At 40.8% G+C, this 19649-nt stretch overlaps 1 protein-coding gene across 1 annotated transcript in view; it reads left to right on the forward strand.

Moving 5' to 3' along the window:
* ank3b (ankyrin 3b) overlaps positions 1 to 19649 on the forward strand; it is a 120998-nt gene that overhangs the window by 98378 nt on the left and 2971 nt on the right. The window contains 17 exon segments of the mRNA XM_051124506.1: positions 853 to 1081; positions 1195 to 1320; positions 1484 to 1606; positions 2027 to 2053; positions 2608 to 2689; positions 3793 to 7268; positions 7270 to 9383; positions 9385 to 9611; positions 11561 to 11635; positions 11949 to 12080; positions 12276 to 12419; positions 14177 to 14849; positions 14959 to 15157; positions 16837 to 16923; positions 17617 to 17700; positions 17804 to 17941; positions 18612 to 18694. Coding sequence (XP_050980463.1) covers positions 853 to 1081; positions 1195 to 1320; positions 1484 to 1606; positions 2027 to 2053; positions 2608 to 2689; positions 3793 to 7268; positions 7270 to 9383; positions 9385 to 9611; positions 11561 to 11635; positions 11949 to 12080; positions 12276 to 12419; positions 14177 to 14849; positions 14959 to 15157; positions 16837 to 16923; positions 17617 to 17700; positions 17804 to 17941; positions 18612 to 18677 — 8002 coding nt within the window. The 3' untranslated portion in view covers positions 18678 to 18694.

Here is a 19649-nt window from a genome sequence, read left to right on the forward strand (position 1 = left end):
TACCTGCTTTAATCAATTTTCAATATCTCTAATTCTAGAAAATATTACAGGATTAGGTAACTTCCAAAATAAAAATTTTGGAAAATATCTTTCTTTCTTCGGTCGAAAAGAAATTAAGTTTTCTGAGGAACACATTACAGGATTTTTCTCCATGTAGTGGACTTTAATGGTGGCCAATGGTTTGAAGGCCCAAACTGCAGTTTCAGTGCAGCTTCAAATGGCTCTAAACGATCCCTGCTGCAGAATAAGGATCTTATTTAGCAAAATGATTGGTCATTTTCTAAAAAAAATAAAATGTATATACTTTTTAACCACAAATACTCATCTTGCACTAGCTCGTCCTCACACATTATGTAATCATGCTTGAGTGATGTAGGCGGAAGTACCAACCCAGTGTTTACAAAGCAAACGTGCGAAGAAAGTCAAACACCCTTTACAATAAACAACGATTTTGAAGTTGGACGAGAAAATGAGACAGAGTTTTTCACCCTACCCTACCTTTTTGAACCGAAGTACACGGCCCTAAATTCTCATTTTTATGGAAAATGACTGATCATTTTACCAGAGAAAACTCTTTTTCCATGGCTGGGATCATGCAGAGCCCTTTGAAGCTCCATTGAAACTGCAATTTGGACCTTCAACCCGTTCTCCACCATTAAAGTCCACTATATCCTGGAATGTTTTACTCAAAAGCGTTATTCCTTCAACTGAAGAAAGAAAGACATGAACATCTTGGATGATATGGGGGTGAGCGAATTACCAAGAACTTTTATTCTGGAAGTGAACTAATCCTTTAAAGTGTATTATCAAAATCTCACATTTTCAGCTTGTTTATGTTAAATTTGTGTCCAGGTTTTGGCTTGCAGACTGCCATCAGATCCCAGAGACTGTAGGTTTGGCAACGCAGCTCTACAGGGAGCTCATCTGTGTGCCTTACATGGCCAAGTTTGTAGTGTTTGCTAAAATGAATGACCCTGTGGAGTCCAGCCTGCGGTGCTTCTGCATGACAGACGATAAAGTAGACAAAACCCTGGAACAGCAGGAGAACTTTGAGGAGGTGGCCAGAAGCAAAGACATTGAGGTGCATTATTTTTGCATGTGTATCACTAGATTCTGATGTATTGTATTACATTCAATGCTAATTATATATTTAATAAAAATGTGGTTTGCGTGACACGGCTGGCTTTTTTAAAGGTGCTGGAAGGGAAGCCCATCTACGTGGACTGCTATGGCAATTTGGCCCCTCTGACCAAAGCCGGACAGCAGCTGGTTTTTAACTTCTATGCTTTCAAAGAAAACAGACTCCCGTTCTGTGTGAAGGTAGATCATCTTTTCTTCCAACGATTTCCACATTTTCAACCTTGTACTTATTTAAATCAGATGGGCTGCTCTGTGGTTTTCTACAAGCTGTGATCCAGCAAATCTGGATAAGTCTGACCTAAAGACTAATTCGTTAGCAGTAACATTTGTTTGTCTTCTGCAGGTCAGAGACAGCAGTCAAGAGCCGTGTGGCCGTCTGTCCTTCCTCAGAGAGCCCAAAACTTCCAAGGGTCTGGCTCAGACTGCTATTTGTAATTTAAACATCACACTGCCAGGATTCAAGAAGGTAAGGCTGAACTATGATCATCTGCGTCATATCATGCCATCTTCATACTCAGGAAAGATAGAGCAGTGTTCCTAGTCATTAAAGGTCGAACTTGGCTCAAACTGCCTGAGTGTGTCTTTTATCTGTTTCAAGCTTCTTTCAAGTTGTTGTTGTTGTGGCTGACCCAAATCACACTTTTGATTTGGATCTTGCTTTGGCTGAAGGTGCACAGGCTTGTGCTTATTTCAACAGCTTCTGTGGTTGTGGCTCTGTGCTTTGTTTTTCTTTTTATGTTTTACCCCTTTATGTTTCTTCACTGTGGCTTCGCGGTAACTTTTACTTGTGCTCTCAATCGCCTTTTTCACATCCTGATGTTTCTTTCCCCCTGCTCTTCATTACGTAATCCCCTCTGTTTCTGCAATGCATCTTGGGAACCAAAAGGATGTGGATTCAGATCCTGAGGAAGAGGTACTAGTGCTGTCCCCTCATTTCCATGTGGTGTGCTAGTTGCTTTAGCTTTGGGTTATTTGTTCGTTTAAGACGGCTTTAACTTGGGTACACATACAGTACATAAACTGCATGCTGCTGCAACTTTCTGCAAGCTGATTTTTTTTTACTCATCCATGCACCAAGTACTGTTTGCTTAGACTTAGGTGGATCACATATCAAAGCATATCAAGTTTAATTTATAGGAAAAAATAACATGTTTATATTGCGTAACAAAGTACTGGTCATCGGCGCCTTTGATCTCACTGACCCAGACGGTCATAATTATTCTTTTTGTCTATGGCCTTTAGAATAAATTAAAGGAAATCAATGTAGCATTGATTTCCTTTGATGCGAATAGAAACTATACAGGCCAACCCAATTTAAAGAGTACAGTAATATAAAGAAATTTTTAAAAGTCTATAGTATAGTCGTAATGCCTCTTCAGAAGGAAAGAACAAAAAAGAGATTTAGCTGAACTTTAAGTAGGGTTGATAATGGGAGAACTGATAGGATTCTTCTTGTTGTTGTTACAGACTGAAAAGCCAGAACGACGTCATACCTTTGCATCTCTAGCCTTACGTAAGCGCTACAGCTATCTGACCGAGCCTGGAACGAGTGAGTTTGATGTTTTCACTAATGTATGAACTTATATTAAGAACCAAATTCTTGGGAGTGATTAAAGCTAACATGTGACTTACTGTGACCATCTATGATATATTAACTGGCATAAACATTGTTTTATCTGCACATTCTTACCATACATGAACAGAGTCCACATGCTTGTTTTTCATTTGTTTTTGTAAACTTTAGTTTGCATGTAAAATTTGATATTTCAGTTGGTGTGCCGTGCTTGCCCTGTGCTTATGAGATATTGTTTACCCTATTTGTTCATTTTTACCCACACTAGCAAGAATAATATTTTGTAACATCCATAACATTTTACTTTGAGTGACTTATTAATGCAAACCTTATGCACTATGGCATCAAAGTAAAAAAAAAATCATTTACTTTTTTACTTTTTTCCTGTTTACAACCAGTCTTGCTCCTTTTGGCTTTGTGATTGTGCAGAATTATTTAATGCATTTTTGACGGAAATGCATGAAGACTCACAGGTAGATTCTCTCGGGTACTTTCACAGTTTGCACTGATTTGCCTGTCACTAAGGTTACTCAGATCTGCATGATGTGCGCGATATTACGAACTTTTAATATTAGTTATTTAGCCTGCATTCATCATGTTATGCTGTAGCATAGGAACAAGGATGCTTTTTGTTTTGGAGTCGTCTGTTACACGAATTGGGGAAGGATCTGTTTTTTTTTTTTTTTTTCCCTAAACCAAACAGATAAAAGGCACTGTAGCAAATGAAGGTAGTCAGTCACAGGAAAATTTAGCACATCAAAAGTCAAAAGTGAAATTGTTTTACTCTGGTCCTGTGCATTTGTCTTGCCATTTTAAGTTTTGTGGTTCATCGTTTTTGTCATACCTTTTGCGTGTGTGCTTTGTTCATTATTGTTTTGTGAACCCTTTGTGGGCGACGAATCTCTTTTGGATCGTCTTTATTTTGGCATCATCCTCATCTTCAGTTCCATTTCACGTCATAAAACTGCTGTTCTACTCCTTATAAGACAATCACCACTGACCAATTTTCCTTCTGGTCTCTCTGTTTTTCCACCATTTTTTGTTGCTTTTATGTTCGATTTTCATTTGTCTGTTTAAAGAAACAGTTGAACGAAGTACAACAAGAACACTGCCTGCTGGTTACGCTCACAAACCTGTCTTTTCAACAAGATCTTACCAGGCATGGTCGACTGCTCCTATTACCATCCCTGGGCAAACAAAATGTGGACTGGGTTCCCTCTCCAGTTCACCTTCCAACACGCCATCTGCTTCGCCACTAAAGTCCGTGTGGTCCATTTCCTCTGCTTCTCCAATCAAGTCCACCCTAGGAACATCAAATGCTTCCCCTGCAAAATCAGTTAGCGATGTAGCATCACCCATTAGAACATACAGATCTATGTCATCTCCAATAAAGACTGTGGTTCAACAACCCCAAAACCAAGTTCAAATTTCCTCCAGCCTCCTGTCTTCGCCGGGTAAAACCAGCACAGATCCAGTGTCCATTAAGGGGCTCGCTGCTTCATTGTCCTCAAGAGCTAACTTGATTTCATCACCTGGATCCATGCTAGACAGAACTTTCTCCACAGCGACGCAAGCTGATTCTATAAAGTCTACCACAAATACATACATGTCTTTATCATTCAAATCCACCCTGGCCCCCACAAATATAGCAGTGTCCTTTCCCATTCGAAACATAACAAGCTTGTCCTCTATTAAAACAACCACAGATGCAGCTAGGGGTACAATTCTGTCATCGCTTTCTTCATCAGCTAAGCCTACAATATCCAGTACTGAAACAGTCCTGTTAAACGGATCCATTTCACCGATAAAATACCCCTCGTCCTCCACTACATCTTCCCGTCTGTTCACAGGAGGGGCTTACAGCTTACAAGAACGGATACAGGCCACAACGCAAGCAGCTACGGCCAGTGTTGGTGCAGTCTTCAGTGAGGCTGAGAGAACACTTACTGCTGGGTCAACGTCAAGCTATAGTGCGCTAAAATCTGTATCTTCACCTTTGAGATCAAACTTATCAAGTTCTGTTTACGATACCCTTAGATCACCAGCCACCACCACCACATCAGTGTCATCCATTTCCATGTCTGTTCCAGTATTCTCCGTGGTCAATGTGCTCCCTGAACCCCAGGGCAAGAAACTCCCAGAAAAAATAACAATCACACCTCAGACACACACCCAAGCACAGTCCTCTACGTCACGAATTAAACCCTCAAAACCCTCACTTTTTATTTCCCCAACAGTCCTCAAAGCAGCTGCCGCACCCACACTGACATCCAGTCAAGAGATTCTTAAGGACGTAGCAGATATGAAAGAAGATCTGATAAGAATGACTGCAATCTTACAAACGGACTCATCCTCATCCACAGCCAAAAGCTTCCACTCGCATGTTTCTAAAGAATCCAAGATGGAGGATGAAGAGCCTTTCAGTTTGGTTGAGAAAGTTAAAGAGGACCTTGTCAAAGTTAGTGAAATTCTCACAAAAGATGTCCTGAGTGAAGCCAAAAGCGCAAGTAAAGACAGGGCCTCAGAGGATGAATGGGAAGAGTTCTCCAAAGATGAAATTGAGGAGGCAAGACAGAGTGCCCTGCGTTCCCTGCCAACATTTGAACCAACCCTTCCTGTTGGGCCACAGTCAGTGCCAGACAAAGATCTTAATTTAGCTAAAGTGGTTGATTACTTAATGAATGATCTTGGTGCCAGTTCCCTTTCAAAAATAGCTGATGTAAAGAGCAGATATGATGAAATAAGGAAGGAAGGGGAGGAAAAACAGAAGCGTACTATAAAACCAGAGCACAAGCTCAAAATGCCACCCACAGGTATGCGGACCTCTCCCTCAGAGAAAGACTTGAGTAAATTAGCTGACTCCTATAGTGGCGGCACAGATGCTATCCTGGAATCTCCTGATGACTTTTCCCATGAACAAGACAAGAGTCCCCTCTCAGATAGTGGTTTTGAAACCAGAAGTGAAAAGACCCCATCAGCTCCTCAAAGTGCAGAGAGCACAGGGCCCAAGCCCCCCTTCACAGATGTGCCTATTCCCCCTGTCATAACAGAAACCAGAACTGAGGTTGTTCACGTCATCAGGAGCTATGAACATCCTGAGGAGGTCTGTGAGCCACTAATGGATGAGGCAGCGGCTTTGAAGCCTCCGGTTGAGCCTGAGCCAGTCGTTAGCTCGATCAAAGATAAGGTAAAGGCCTTGCAGATGAAAGTCAGCTCTGAGGAACTGGCATGCGTCAAAGAAGAAACTCATATCACCACTACAACTCGAATGGTCTACCACAAACCTCAGCTGAAAGATGTTGGCTCTGACAGAATCGATGAAACAATGTCAGTCCGAGACTTAATGAAAGCTTTTCAGTCTGGAAGGGACCCTTCCAAAGAATTTGCTGGTTTATTTGAGCACAAAGCTGGCCAAGATGCCATTAAAGGAGATGAGCTGTCCCCACGGTTCCTCGAAAAGGACAAAAAACCCAAAGTTGAGAGAATTATAGAGGTGCACATAGAAAAGGGCAACACAAGTGACCCGACAGAAGTTATAATCAGAGAGACTAAAAAGCATCCAGAGTTTATATGCAAGAGTGACCGAGGTCTCAAGGAGCTTGTTGAAAGGGTTGATGGCGATTATGAGGTTCTTCAAGATGAGGAGGAACTTAATGCTGAGGAATCACTGCCATCCTTCTTAGACACATCTAGAGTCAATACGCCTGTTTCTCAAGAGGAAGAGTCTCGTCCCAGTTCAGCTCAGCTTATTGCAGATGAGTCATATAAAGCTTTAAAACTTCTAAGTCAGCATTCTATTGAGTATCATGACGATGAGTTATCTGAATTGAGAGGGGAGTCATACAGGTTTGCTGAGAAAATGTTGCTCTCAGAAAAATTAGACATATCACATTCTGATACTGAGGACTCAGTGGCAGACCAGGCACATAGCGTAGCCACTGAGGTACAAGGGGCAGAAGGCGTATATGGAGAAAAAGTAGCTGGCCCCAGGAAGGAGTCCAAATTAAGGTCAGCAAGGGATGCATCAGAAAAATCAGGTAAATATCCTCCACAAGATGAGCAATATGACAAAGTAACAGTACTACATTATACCACAGAACCCGGTAGCCCTAAACATGCAGTCTGGATGAGATTCACTCAGGATAGACAGGACAGGAATAGAGAAAAACTCATATATGAAGATAGGGTAGATCGGACCATTAAAGAGGCTGAGGAGAAACTGAGTGAGGTTTCACAGTTTTTTAGGGACAAGACTGAAAAGTTAAACGATGAGCTCAAGTCTCCTGAAAAAAAGAAACCAACAAGATTGTCACGAGAGACGCAGTCAGGGCCGAGCTCAGCTTGCAGCAGCCCTGAGAAAAAGCAGAAGAGTGCAGCCGAGGAATGGGACAAAGGCAGACAGAAGATGTTTGGCAGTGCAAACGAAAGGAAAAGTGCAAGTCTGCCAAGCAGTCCCGAAAGGCATATGCTGTCACAGTTCAGTGAGGACAAGCCAAAACAGCAGGATGATCCTAAGCAGGCAAAGACAGTTGATGCAGCCCCCCCCAATCCCAGTTAAGACTTCTAGAGTGAGTTCTGTTCGACAAAAGTTTGAAATAGAAGCACAGAAACAGGATCAGAATGGGCCACTAACACAGTCAATACAACCAGTTAAAAAACTACCTGAAAGTAAATTACCAGTATATCAGTTTATCGCTGGTTCAAAACCCTCAAAAGCTGATTCCACAGATCAAGGACACCCACCTCCTAGAAAACTAACAGAAACTGATAAAAGTAAAGTAGCCCCTCACAGTAGCAGTAGTACTGTTGTCTCAAAGCAATGGAGTGAAAAATGTTTACCTGAAATGTCTGCCACATCAGATACTGTTGTAAAAAGAGCCTTACTTTTTGAGAAAACTCAAGAGAGCTCTACTAAAGCTCACTCTCAAGATTTGAAAGATGAAAATATTGCAGACAGGCATAGTGTAATTAATGATATTAAAGAGCAGCATTTAAAAAGTGACATTAAAAATGAGACCGTTCAAACAGCTTCCTTGTCTATTGATAATATCAGTAGGAATGACTTTCAGATGAAGACCCTGAAGAAAAAGACAGAATCTCATATTCCTGTAAGAACATTACCTGGTTCCTCAGATAATAGTCAGTCAAAGAAGGCAAGCCAAGACACATTAACTAAATTATCTGAAAAGAGCCCAACGCACATACCTACCCTGACCAAACCAAGGGTTCAGGGCCGTTCAGAGTTACAGAGAGAGGAAGCTGTAACAAAAAAGTCTGAAGACGTCTCTGTTGAAAGTAGAACAACAACTGACACTAGTTCGGTTGAAAAAATATCCACGGTTACAACAAGAGAAAGTTTTAAAGGGCTTAAAACTTTACCAGTCTATGTAAGTGTTCAAGTAGGGAAACAGTCTGACAAAGATATGGGAGGAGGAGGAACCAATGGAACTTTCAAAAAGATGGCTGGCTCAGAAACTCGAACAATTTATGCAGTTAAACAGAAACAGCCCACATCTCCTCAAGGCAGCCCAGATGACGACACTTTAGAACAGTTCTCTTTTATCGATAGCTCTGGCAAAAGTCCTATGACTCCAGAGACACCGAGCTCAGAAGAGGTCAGCTATGATCTCACCTCAAGAACCCCCGATCCATTTATCACATTTATGCCAGGTATTGCAAGCCCAATAGCTGAGGTTTCAGAGGAGTCAGAAGATAGCGAACAAATCAGAGCTACTCCTTTGAAAGAATCTGGTCCAGAAAAAGGAGACAATGGTAAACAGGAAATTGGGCATGAGGCAAAAGACAAAAGAGTTGCATATATAGAGTTCCCTCCTCCACCACCTTTGGATTCTGATTCCTCACAGCCTGAGAAAAAAGGGTCGACTCCTTCCTCAGAGGCTGAGACTGAAATGATGGAAGTAAATCTCCAAGAGGAGCATGATAAACATCTTCTTGCCGAACCTATAATAAGAGTCCAGCCTCCATCTCCTGTGCCCCCAGGAGCTAATGATAGTGATTCAAGTGAGGAGGAATCGGTCTTTAAACCTATTCCAATAAAGAAATATACCTTTAAGATTGACGAGGACAAAGATTTGACGAAAAGCCCATCAAAAAAACATGACAAGAATGGGAATGATAAAGAACCAGGGGCAAATGGTAATGGAAAAGCAGAAGATTATGATTATGAACAAAATGGCAATGATCAGTCCATCACAGACTGCTCAATAGCGACAACTGCAGAGTTCTCTCATGACACCGATGCCACTGAGATTGACTCTCTGGATGGATACGAACTTCAAGATGAGGATGATGGCTTGAGTGAACCTATTGTCAAACCTTTTGGATTTCCCAATGAAAACAGAAAGGATCTTTGGGCCCCAGATAATATGACTAGACCAAGTGACCGTTGCCAAAGTAAACTTGAAGTAATTCAAGAAGAATCACCAGCTGAGGACTGCAAAAAGACCAAAGCTAAGACTGACGCCTCAAACAGAAAGAATGGAAAGGACAGTGAAAAGGATGGAAAACAATCTGATCAAGGATTGTCAGAGACTTACTTTAGTTACAAGCTAGATGAGGAGTTTAATACTCCGTTTAAAACTGTTGCAACAAAAGGCTTTGATCCTTGGTCAAGCAGGGGAGGAGAAGACGAAGTAGTGGATGCTAGAAGTTAAAGACGATGAGCCCAAGCCATTTGGGCTAGCAGTAGATGACCGGTCTACAGCAACAACCCCTGACACAACTCCTGCAAGAACTCCAACTGACGAAAGCACACCAACTAGCGAGCCAAACCCTTTCCCCTTCCACGAAGGGAAGATGTTTGAGATGACCCGCAGTGGTGCGATTGACATGAGCAAGCGGGATTTTGTTGAAGAGAGGCTGCAATTTTTTCAGATCGGTGAGCATACATTTGGAGGGAGGATAGGGGATGGGGTCAGAAAACCAAATGTAGTCACCTCAAATCCACAGATAGTTCAGAGAGCACAAGTTAAGATGGAGGACAACACGGTTATGTCATACAATATCATTCAGATATGCACTGACCAGTCTGACACATCTCATGACATGGAGCCTCCCCCCTATTCAGAAGTCAGCTCTTTATGTTCTTCTTTTAAGATAGGACCCAAATCTTCCAACACTGAGAGGAGGGATTTTGTTTGTGTAGACTGGGATAGTTCTCAAGGTCAAACACCAGAGACTGCACATCAAGTAGGACCAGAAACCTATAGAACAAGCACGTACAATCAAAGGACAGACTCGTCGAGGACAGAGTCACAAACATACCTCCAGACAACTTCCAGTAATTCCAGAAACTGCAGTAACAATGATAATCTTGAGGCCTTAAATGCTGGAACACATTGCTTGCTTGAAACCAAACAGCTGTTAATGTCTGATCTTTGCTTAGTTCAAGTAATGAACCCATCTGAAGATTCAGTCAGAAAGGACACTGGTACTTTCAGGGATGGCAGTACAGAGAATAATGACGTAGTCTACCAATGCAAAGACATTACAAGAAAGCCACCAAGGTCTAGATTGCCAGTGAGAGCACCTCATCCACCACTAGGGTGTAAAAAAGATCTAACATCTACGAGATTAGTTCAAAAGATTAGACCAGTAGCCAGGAATCGATTAGATCCATTCCCAGATGTGAAGCCTAAATCTAGAATCCCAATGATGAAGGTCAAAACTGTTAGTTCCTCATCAGTGGGGAAATGTAGGACCACCACAGTGGCCAAACAGATAGGTAAAGCACAGCCAACCAAACTGGTAACCATCAACAAAAAATCAAAAACTGTTCCAGTTAGTAGATCAGGCAACAAACGTGAGGTTGGCAAAAGGTCTAGTAGTCATTCAAAACCTGGTAGTGCAGTAAAGCTTGTGGACTGCCTTTCCAGTGAAGAGAAAAAGATGCAGGCACATGATAAGGATGAAGAAAGCAGCACATCAAGGAACACATCTTTATCAGAAGCATCGCAACCATCCAGTACATCCAGGTCTGCTAGAGACGTGAGATCACAGGTTGAGCAGTCCGGCAGAGACAGGAGGAGGAGGAGTAGGAGGACTGATGGAGGTGAAGGCAGTCAGGGTGCTGGGCCTCAAGTGGCCCCCGGCGTGGAGATCGAGCCTAGTTTGTAAAACTTTCCACTTGTATGATCTTAGTTGCATGAGCCGTTGTGATTGCCTGTGGTGTGACCTGACTGTAGATGTCATCTCTGTCATTTGTCATTTTCTCTCTCTTTGTGTACTTGTGTACTGGTCTCCAAACCTGTTTTCAGATCTCTTTCTATGGATAGTCAGTTTTACTGTAGCATGTCAGTGTGAGTGGGTTGCTGGCCAATTTTATTGGTTCCTAGTTTTCGTAAGGTGCTAAGGAAGACTGTAGATCTCGTGAGCCCACGCAGACACAATCAAAGATGCCGCATGTTCAGTTTCATTTGATACTGTGAATTCACATTTGACCCTATGCTGTAGCTGTAGAGACATTTGAATTGTGTCTTCTTTGTGATTCATTTGTTGTGTTTCAGGTAAGGTTATACTGTCAGAGGGTTTAAACATTTCCAACTAGAATGATTAGATGCATTCTTCACAAATCTAACCTCTTAAAACCACTAACAAGTTAACTGACTATATCAAAATATGTTTGATAAAACTCTTTTCTGATCAACATTCCCTAACCTACTATTTGGATATATACTCACTTTGTTGTAGCTTAATATGCAAAAACCTCCCCCAAACTTTTAATTACCTTTACTTGATCAGAAAAGGGTATTCTGATTTATTACTGTTCTAACTTCTCTGAATATGATGTTTTTGAAGTTTTAATGACCTTCCATCTTCTGCTCTCAGGCCCTCAGAGCCCCTGTGAAAGAACAGATGTACGTATGGCTATTGTGGCGGATCATCTTGGACTGAGCTGGACTGGTAAGAAATTACACCACCTAGAGGACAAAGTTTTGCATTACACCTTAGCACAAATATACCCTATATGCTTATATTTCTGTAATAATGTAATCTGTGAAAGTGATGTGTCAAATTTTTACCCCAAAATGCTACTTTTTATTATTACTGTTGTCGTGCACATATGGCTTTGCCTTATATGTTGTTGTTTCTCAAAGCATCGATGCTGCAATGATCAGTAGGGTGTGCCATCTGCAGTCACTGCAGTACTGCGCACATGTGTACGGGGGAGTGGTAAAGACAGAGGAGTTGTTAATCTATTTTTAATGTGTTGCAGAGCTGGCCAGGGAAATGGAATTTTCGGTTGATGAGATAAATCAAATCCGTGTGGAAAACCCCAACTCATTGACAGCTCAGAGTTTCATGCTTTTAAAGAAATGGGTTAGCCGAGATGGTAAAAACGCTACAAGTAAGTGTGCCTGTGGACTACACATTTTCTGAATAAGGGTAAATCATACGGAGAGGAGAAAGGTGGGTGGGGTTTGGGCAGGGACAGACTTCATATTCTCAGCCACTGTAAGAGAAATAATGTTGTTTATCATTTTTAAAGACATAATTTATTGTTCAGCTAATATGTTCAATCTTTATATTTTTTTTCTTATAGCGGATGCCTTATCTGCAGTCCTGTCTAAGATCAATCGGTTGGATATTGTGACATTGCTGGAAGGGCCGATATTTGACTATGGTAACATTTCAGGCACAAGATGTTTTGCAGATGATAGCGCAGTGTCCCAGGAGCAGGCTGATGGTAAAGTTTAGCCCCATCTACCTGAACTCTACTTTTCTATGTCTCTTACAAATCTGTAGATTCATAGAACCATCATGGCAAAACACTTATTGCTCTAAATTCAAACCCAGTATAAACTTAAACTCAAGTTTAAGTTTAAATCTCAATCTTTTCTAATCAGTTAAATTCGCCAGTTAACAACACTGCTCTTTCCCAGCCTGGTGTTGGACCAGTCAGGGATCAGTGTGATCATATATATATTGAATTATTATGATTGTATGTTTGTATGAAAGCATTAGAGCATGCATCTTTGTAGTATATAACATACAGTATGCTAATGCTGAATCAAAACTTAACCCCATCTTAATAATAGTGGAATTTACAATACATTTACATGGCGCACAATTGGGATCCGTTTTTACCAACGACTATGTATAAACCTTTCAGACTTTTGAGATTATTAACTGATGATACATGCTTTGGAAAAGACAGTCTGATGGGTTTAAGATTTGGCTCAAACTGTATTAAGATAAATATTATGTTTATGTGTATACAAAGTATCCTCTCCAAAGTATACCAACTACTCTAGCTATTAGCAATGGCAATAGTGCTCTACTGTTTTCTCACTGTACTTTCTGATCCTTTCTGAGATATTGAACATACATGAAAACATAATAATAGTATCCAACCTGCTTTTACAGCATGATTGCCCTATGTCTCTCTCTGTGTAGCGCTAACAGTAATTCAGTAGTTTGGAAGCAAAATCAATAGCATGGCTCTGGCTACTATGGAATGTCTGCTTGCTGTCAAGCTGCCTGATCCTCCAGTATCCCAGAATCCTCTGAACCTTCCTGATAGAGTGCTTCTGCTGCAAATCCAGACCAGCTGCTTCTCCACTGCCTACCAACTTCTTTCATAGCAACACTTTTGCCTCATTTCAAAGCACAGTGGGGTAGCACTGTTTAGCATAGTTGCTATCTCTTGCTACAGCTCTTCACTCATGCTATGGTAACTCGCTCTGTTATTAACACTGCATTCTTATCTTCATATAACAACATCATCCTGATAAGTCTCATAATATCTTCAATATCTTGTCTTGCTCCATTTTTATGTAACCTGGTGTCCATGACAGTTTCTACTACCCCTACTTCATCTACATCATTTGTATCTCCTATCCCTAAACTGTTGACCAAGCAGTCTCAGTCTGTTTCCTTTTCCTCATCATCATCACCCATCTTCCTCCATTTACGTCAGGACCCCACTGTTCCTGAACTTTATATTTAGTGTTAAAATTACCTGCCTTTGAAAATTACATGGTGAAGTACACTATCAGATATCTATAACCATACTAATTATACTATACAGTATTTTACATACCTTAATGGTATACAGTATTTGTAATGGAGTATTCTGGGTTAACTTATCCTTTCAACTGCCAAAAAAAAGACTTTTCCTTCATTTGTGAAAACAAACCTAAGTAATCCACCTACAATGAGAGTCAGAAGGTTTTAAGGCTGAAATATAAAGCTTGTATTTTTGCTAAAGAACTTGAATTTAGTGAAAATGTTTGAATTTAATATGGGATTACTCTAAAATCTGCAAATAACCCAGAATATTCCTTTAAAGCAATAAAGTTAAAGCTTATTAAATTCAGAATGCCAGCCTAACATCAACATGATCCTCCATGACATTTTCAAAGGCCTCTGTCATAACATCTGTTGCTGTGGTGTTGTGCACTAGTGGTGTTCGCCTCCATCTCACTGTGTTGTATCACTCAGGTTACCACAACATTGAGCTGGAGCTCAAGAGTCCCTCAGAGCTGAACTATGAGCCCCCTACCCCTCTGCGCCAGGATGATTTCTTTAGCGAGGACGGTAGGCTAAAGTTCCCCTCTAGTTCCCCTGTTAGACCCAGTGAACTGTCCTTGCCAACCACTAGTGGCCCAGTGTCTGCAGATGCCAAGCCGCCTACTGTTATGGCGGAGGACACCTCTATTGGAGGCCGAGAGTCTTTTGGGTCAGCTGAAGATGACTTTGGTGTCAGCAAAGAATCAGCAGCCCCCTCTGAACAACATGCCAGTGAGGGAACTTCAAAAGAATCAGATGTCTTCCTGAGAAGTCCAGAAAAGGAGCAGAAGGAACCAGAGCTTCTCATTTGTGAAGCCAGCGAAGCTCCTGGAGACAGTGGCAAGTCTGGGTTTGACGAAGAAGATGAAGAGATGACCCAAGAGAAGATAAAGTCTCTCTTGGAGAACATTAAGTTGGAGGAAGGCTCAGAGGATGAGGAGATGACTGAGGAGAAGCTGCAAGCGATCCTCTCTCAAGTGCAGCTGGTAGAAAACGACATGTCTTCAATTTCAGGTCTGCAGAGTGAGACATCTGGTGCCAATGGGAAGACCGCAATTTCTGGCCAAGGACTAGATACTGAAACGCAAGGACAAAGAGAGTCCAGGTAAGAACAGTGACCTCTACCGACAAACTGTAGGCCTATTTTTATTCTGCAAGCTCAGCAGGTTAGGTATCAATCAAGTAATGTATTTCAAACTTGGATGCCTCCACAGCCAAGAACTAATGTCCTCGACACCTGGAGTGCAAACTGAGAAGCAAAATGGGGAACATCCAGAGCTCCAAGCCCAAGCTCGCCTGTCACCAGACGCCAGTGAGTCTTCCAGCAAACCAAAGGGCAAAGTGAGCAGTGAGGCTCTAGAGGATAGAGGACCAAACAACAGGGAGGAGGACATTTCCGAGCCTAAAGTCCAGGTAACATTTTTAATTTAGAGACCCTAAAAACAGAATCAATCAGATTTTCTAAAATAGATGACGTTTTTAACCAAGTATGTATTCAAATTGCTCAGGGGGTCTTGATCTTCTCCCTTGTTCAGAACTAAGTTCACTGCCCAGGTGGTCAGCAATCTCTTTTGGGCTCTTCCTTTGTGAAAAGGGGCTTTGGCACAATAGCACTATTGTTGGAAGTTCCTGCTTTTTGGCATGTTCGCACCGCAGGAACTAGGAACATATTTAGTTCTAGGATCTCCATTTGCCTTGTTGAAAAAAAACTGTATATGCTGATTAGGTAAGTTTTGAAGCATGGCTGCTGGTTTAAGCTGGTCCTTAGCTGGTCATGTGCTGGTCCTTAGCAACTAGTTCCTGCTCAGGACCAGCTTAGGACCAGCACATGACCTGCTTAAACTAGCTCATGACCAGTTTTTTCAACAGAGTGGGGGAAACTAAATTAGCTTTTACTTCAGAGTAGGGTCTAAAAGAGTTCTTTAGGAACTACCAGTGACATAAGTGTATGGTGATTGGCCAAACGCATACGAAACACCAGCTACCCAGCATTTTTAAAAAGCTGTGTAAAAATATTTACACCACAACCATACAAAACAGCGATAACGACAGTACCTGTTGTCTGCAGCATTGTGTTTTTTCTCAGCCTCAACGATATGTAACACTGAAAGTTGTCATAAGAGGTTTAGCCAGAGTTTCGTGCTCTTTCAGTCGTGTAATTTGTGCGTTCTCCATTATCATGAATCCCACGACACACAACATAACAGCTCCAATCATGGCAACCTCTATTCACGGTTGTTGACGTTTGTAAATGCCGCGAATAAAGACATCACTGTCGGCTGCTTCAGAGTTCCTACTGCTGGTGCGAATGGACCCAAGGGGGAAATTGGATCTCTAGGAACCACCATGCTGGCTAATTCCTAAAAAGTTCTATGCTGTGTGAAAGCCCATAAAGTTCCACTGCACTAAAACTTTTGCACAATAGTAATTTACACTGTAAAAACAAAACAAAAAAACAATTTGTTAAATCAGCTTAAAATAATTTGTTACCCCGCTGCCTTAAAATTCAGAGTTCAGTCAACTCAAATAAGTTTACTCAACTAAGTGAAAACGTAGATATTTGAGTTTACTGTTTGTTAAACTTAAAAGCTGGGCTTGTTACCCAGCTGCCTTAAAATTTTAAGTTGAATCAACTCAAATATCTAAGTTGTCACTTAGTACAACTTAACATTTCAAGTTGACTAAACTTTTTTGAACTTAAAATTTTAAGGCAGCCAGGTAGCAAATTCTTTTAAGTTGCAATATTTAAAGTTTACAGTGTACTGCAAATGCAGTCATGTCTTCTCCAGTTTCGAGCTGCAACAAAGATTAACAATACGCAAATTGAATAATAACAAAAGAACATGTGTATTGTATTTAATCTTTGAATGCATCATACCTCAGCAGATAAAGAATGTAGCTTTTTTATAGCTATCTAAGCTATAGATTGATTTACATTGCGAATGTAAATATGATAACTATTATCAACATTGAGTAACCATCAGTGGTATCAGTGAAGATTTGTGACTTGAAGAACATTAGTTGAAGGTCTGAAGCACTACATATGAGTTTGACGGCCCATGCACTGCTGTAATGTGCTGACCTGACTCTAGCAGGAAGCTCGTAGAGATAATGAATCCAGCTCTGATGAGGAAGAAACTGTCACCACCAGAGTGTATCGGCGAAGAGTGATTCTAAAGGTACTATGAGTGGTACTCTTGTAGATTTGGGTCGGATTGTGTGCTACAGATGTTGCGTGTGCTTTAGTTTGTGTGCTAAGAAGGAATGAAGTAGCACACTGCCACTTTTCATAAAAACGTTGCTGTGATTTCTGAAGTGTTTTTTCTAGCGTGATCTGTTTTACTGCTTTCATCTTTTAATTTTATTCTCCTCTATTTTTTTTTTTTATCTTTCCCCTATCTTTGATTAATTAAAGATGCTTGCTATAGTTAGCAGCGCTACTAACACTTCATGTTAGCATTACATTTTGCTGTATAATGAAACCTCATTTTGTGTGTCTGGAGTTTACAGATTTTGTTTTGATTGAACCAAATTTTACAAACACTGACTTGTTTTTGGCATGTTATTTGAACGACGCAGAAGTCATTTAGCTCATGCTAAATTGGATTGACCAGTTCATTTATATGTTTGTTTGAATGACTAAATGCATCCAGCTGCTGTCATCAGCATGTTTGGCTTAAAACTTTCTCTCAAACCAAAAAAACATTTGATGAAAGCTCTCATTATTTTTCTTTTTTATTGGTCAAATTAAATTGGAATTACAAGTCACTAAATGTCCTGATAAATCTTGTGTGTGTGTGTGATCAAAGCTTTAAGTAAAAAAGTAAAAGTAAAAAATCTGTAATGTCTCATCATGCATCCTAACTCTGTAGGGTGATCAGGCCAAAAACATCCCTGTTGAGACTGTGACAGAGGAGCAGTACACAGATGAAGATGGAAACATAGTCACCAGAAAAGTAATGTCCATGCCCACCCCGAGCACATCTTTTCCCTTCCCTTCAGCCCCTGGTGTGCGTATAAACCAATGCCATGAGACGTGACTTTACCCCCTTCTCTTAGGTCATCCGGAAAGTGATCCGTCGCACAGCTGGTGTGGAGGATAAAGGCAGGAGAAAGCATGGAAAACGTTCCCAGCAGGCCAATAGGGCCGAGCAGGAGGAAGAAGGGGGCCCCGGGCCCCATAGAGAGCACACTGAGGTTGGATTCGTGTGCTGTGCTGGACTAGCTAGTGTGGGCCTGCAGTGTGCACAACATTTTAGAACAGCCTGCTGTATTCGAAATGTAACCCAAGTTCTGATTTTGGTTTGAAGTGGCTTTATTAATGAAAAACTGAGTGAACATCTGTGGACTGATATGTGTTCCCTCTAGCCGTGTGGCCGCAAACTTTTGTTCTTTTCACATGCAGACTTTAAAAATGTGTGGGAAAAGCTTGAATGAGCTAAACTGTTACAACTGGAGTCCATTCGGATGCCCATTGATTTTCTGTATGGGAACTGAAGCTATGCTGATTTAATTTAAGCTGCATCCTGCAACAAATTAAACTGAAAAATGATTTTAAAATGTGTTGTTTACCCATGAGCATAACTTAACTTTCTCAGAATAATACAATGTATCTTGACTAACCTAGAATTTCTTTAATGAGACTGAGTGCACAGGAGGTGTTTCTGCTGATGTGGCTGAAAGGTCTAATTAATTGGTTTTGAAAAAATAGTGAACATTGGTCTCTCACTAATTAAATGTTTTTTTCATTTATAGCATTTTCCATTTGTTTCCATGGACGGGCATTGGGAATAACATTCCTATAGATGCCGTGATGTATAATACATCTTTTAGAGTCGTCTCTAACTTTAAGCTTTTGTTGTTTCAGGCTGGAGAAGGAGGCAAGGGCATAAAGAAGGAAGGAAGACAACGGGAGAAAATGGGTCAATCGTAACAGTTGTGCTCTTTTTGGTAAGTCCATAGGCATAAAACTAGGATCAGGGGAAGTCAGGGGGTAAAAAGCAGAGCGGAGTGGAATCCTGCCAGTTCAGGCGGTAGCTTTTGTGTATAGTCATCAACACAATAGTCAACGGAGAAATGTGCTTTGTAACAGCGCTTTTTCCAGTACAGTTGAAATGCACTCCACTGATGACATGCAGACACAGCAAATTAGTCCATGCAATTGTTTCTTACTCATGCCATTTTGTCCATACCAGGACAAAATGTTTTGAAGGGTCATTTGGGTCTTGCATTGTGAACCTACACAATGAATGGACATCTAAAGTCAATATGAAATGGCTTTCACAACTCGTTTTGCTTAAATAATGTGACATGTTTTTTGCTTAGATTTTATTAGTGACCATACATATTTTACACATATTTTACAGCATAATATTCTTTGCCGTACACGTTCTAAAATTGTATGCTTATTTGCAGTTTAAAATTAGATTATGGATCCCAGATTTTCAGTGTGCTCTCAGACTTTGACTCCACTGTTTATCAATTTAAAGGATTAGTTCACTTTCAGAATAAAGAAATCCTGATAATTGACTTACCCCCATGTCATCAAAAATGTTCTTGGCTTTCTTTCTTTAGTTGAAAATATTTTAAGATTTTTGAGGAAAACATTCCAGGATATTTCTCCATATAACGGACTTCATTGGGAGCCAATGGGTTGAAGGTCCAAATTGCAGCTTCAAAGGGCTCTACACAATCCCAGCCAATGTATAAGGGTCTTAAGTAGTGAAACAATCGCCCATTTTTGCTAAAGAAAAAATACAAATGTATACACTTTTTAACCACAAATGCTCATCTTGCACTAGCTCTGCGATGCATGTCCGTGACTTCATGGATTACGTAATCATGTTAAAAAGGTCAAGTGTGGTTAGTTTGTCTGTGTACTTTAGTTCAAAAAGGTAGGGTTGGG

The sequence above is a fragment of the Labeo rohita genome, chromosome 12, assembly GCF_022985175.1.
Source record: "Labeo rohita strain BAU-BD-2019 chromosome 12, IGBB_LRoh.1.0, whole genome shotgun sequence".
In the NCBI taxonomy this organism is placed as follows: domain Eukaryota; kingdom Metazoa; phylum Chordata; class Actinopteri; order Cypriniformes; family Cyprinidae; genus Labeo; species Labeo rohita.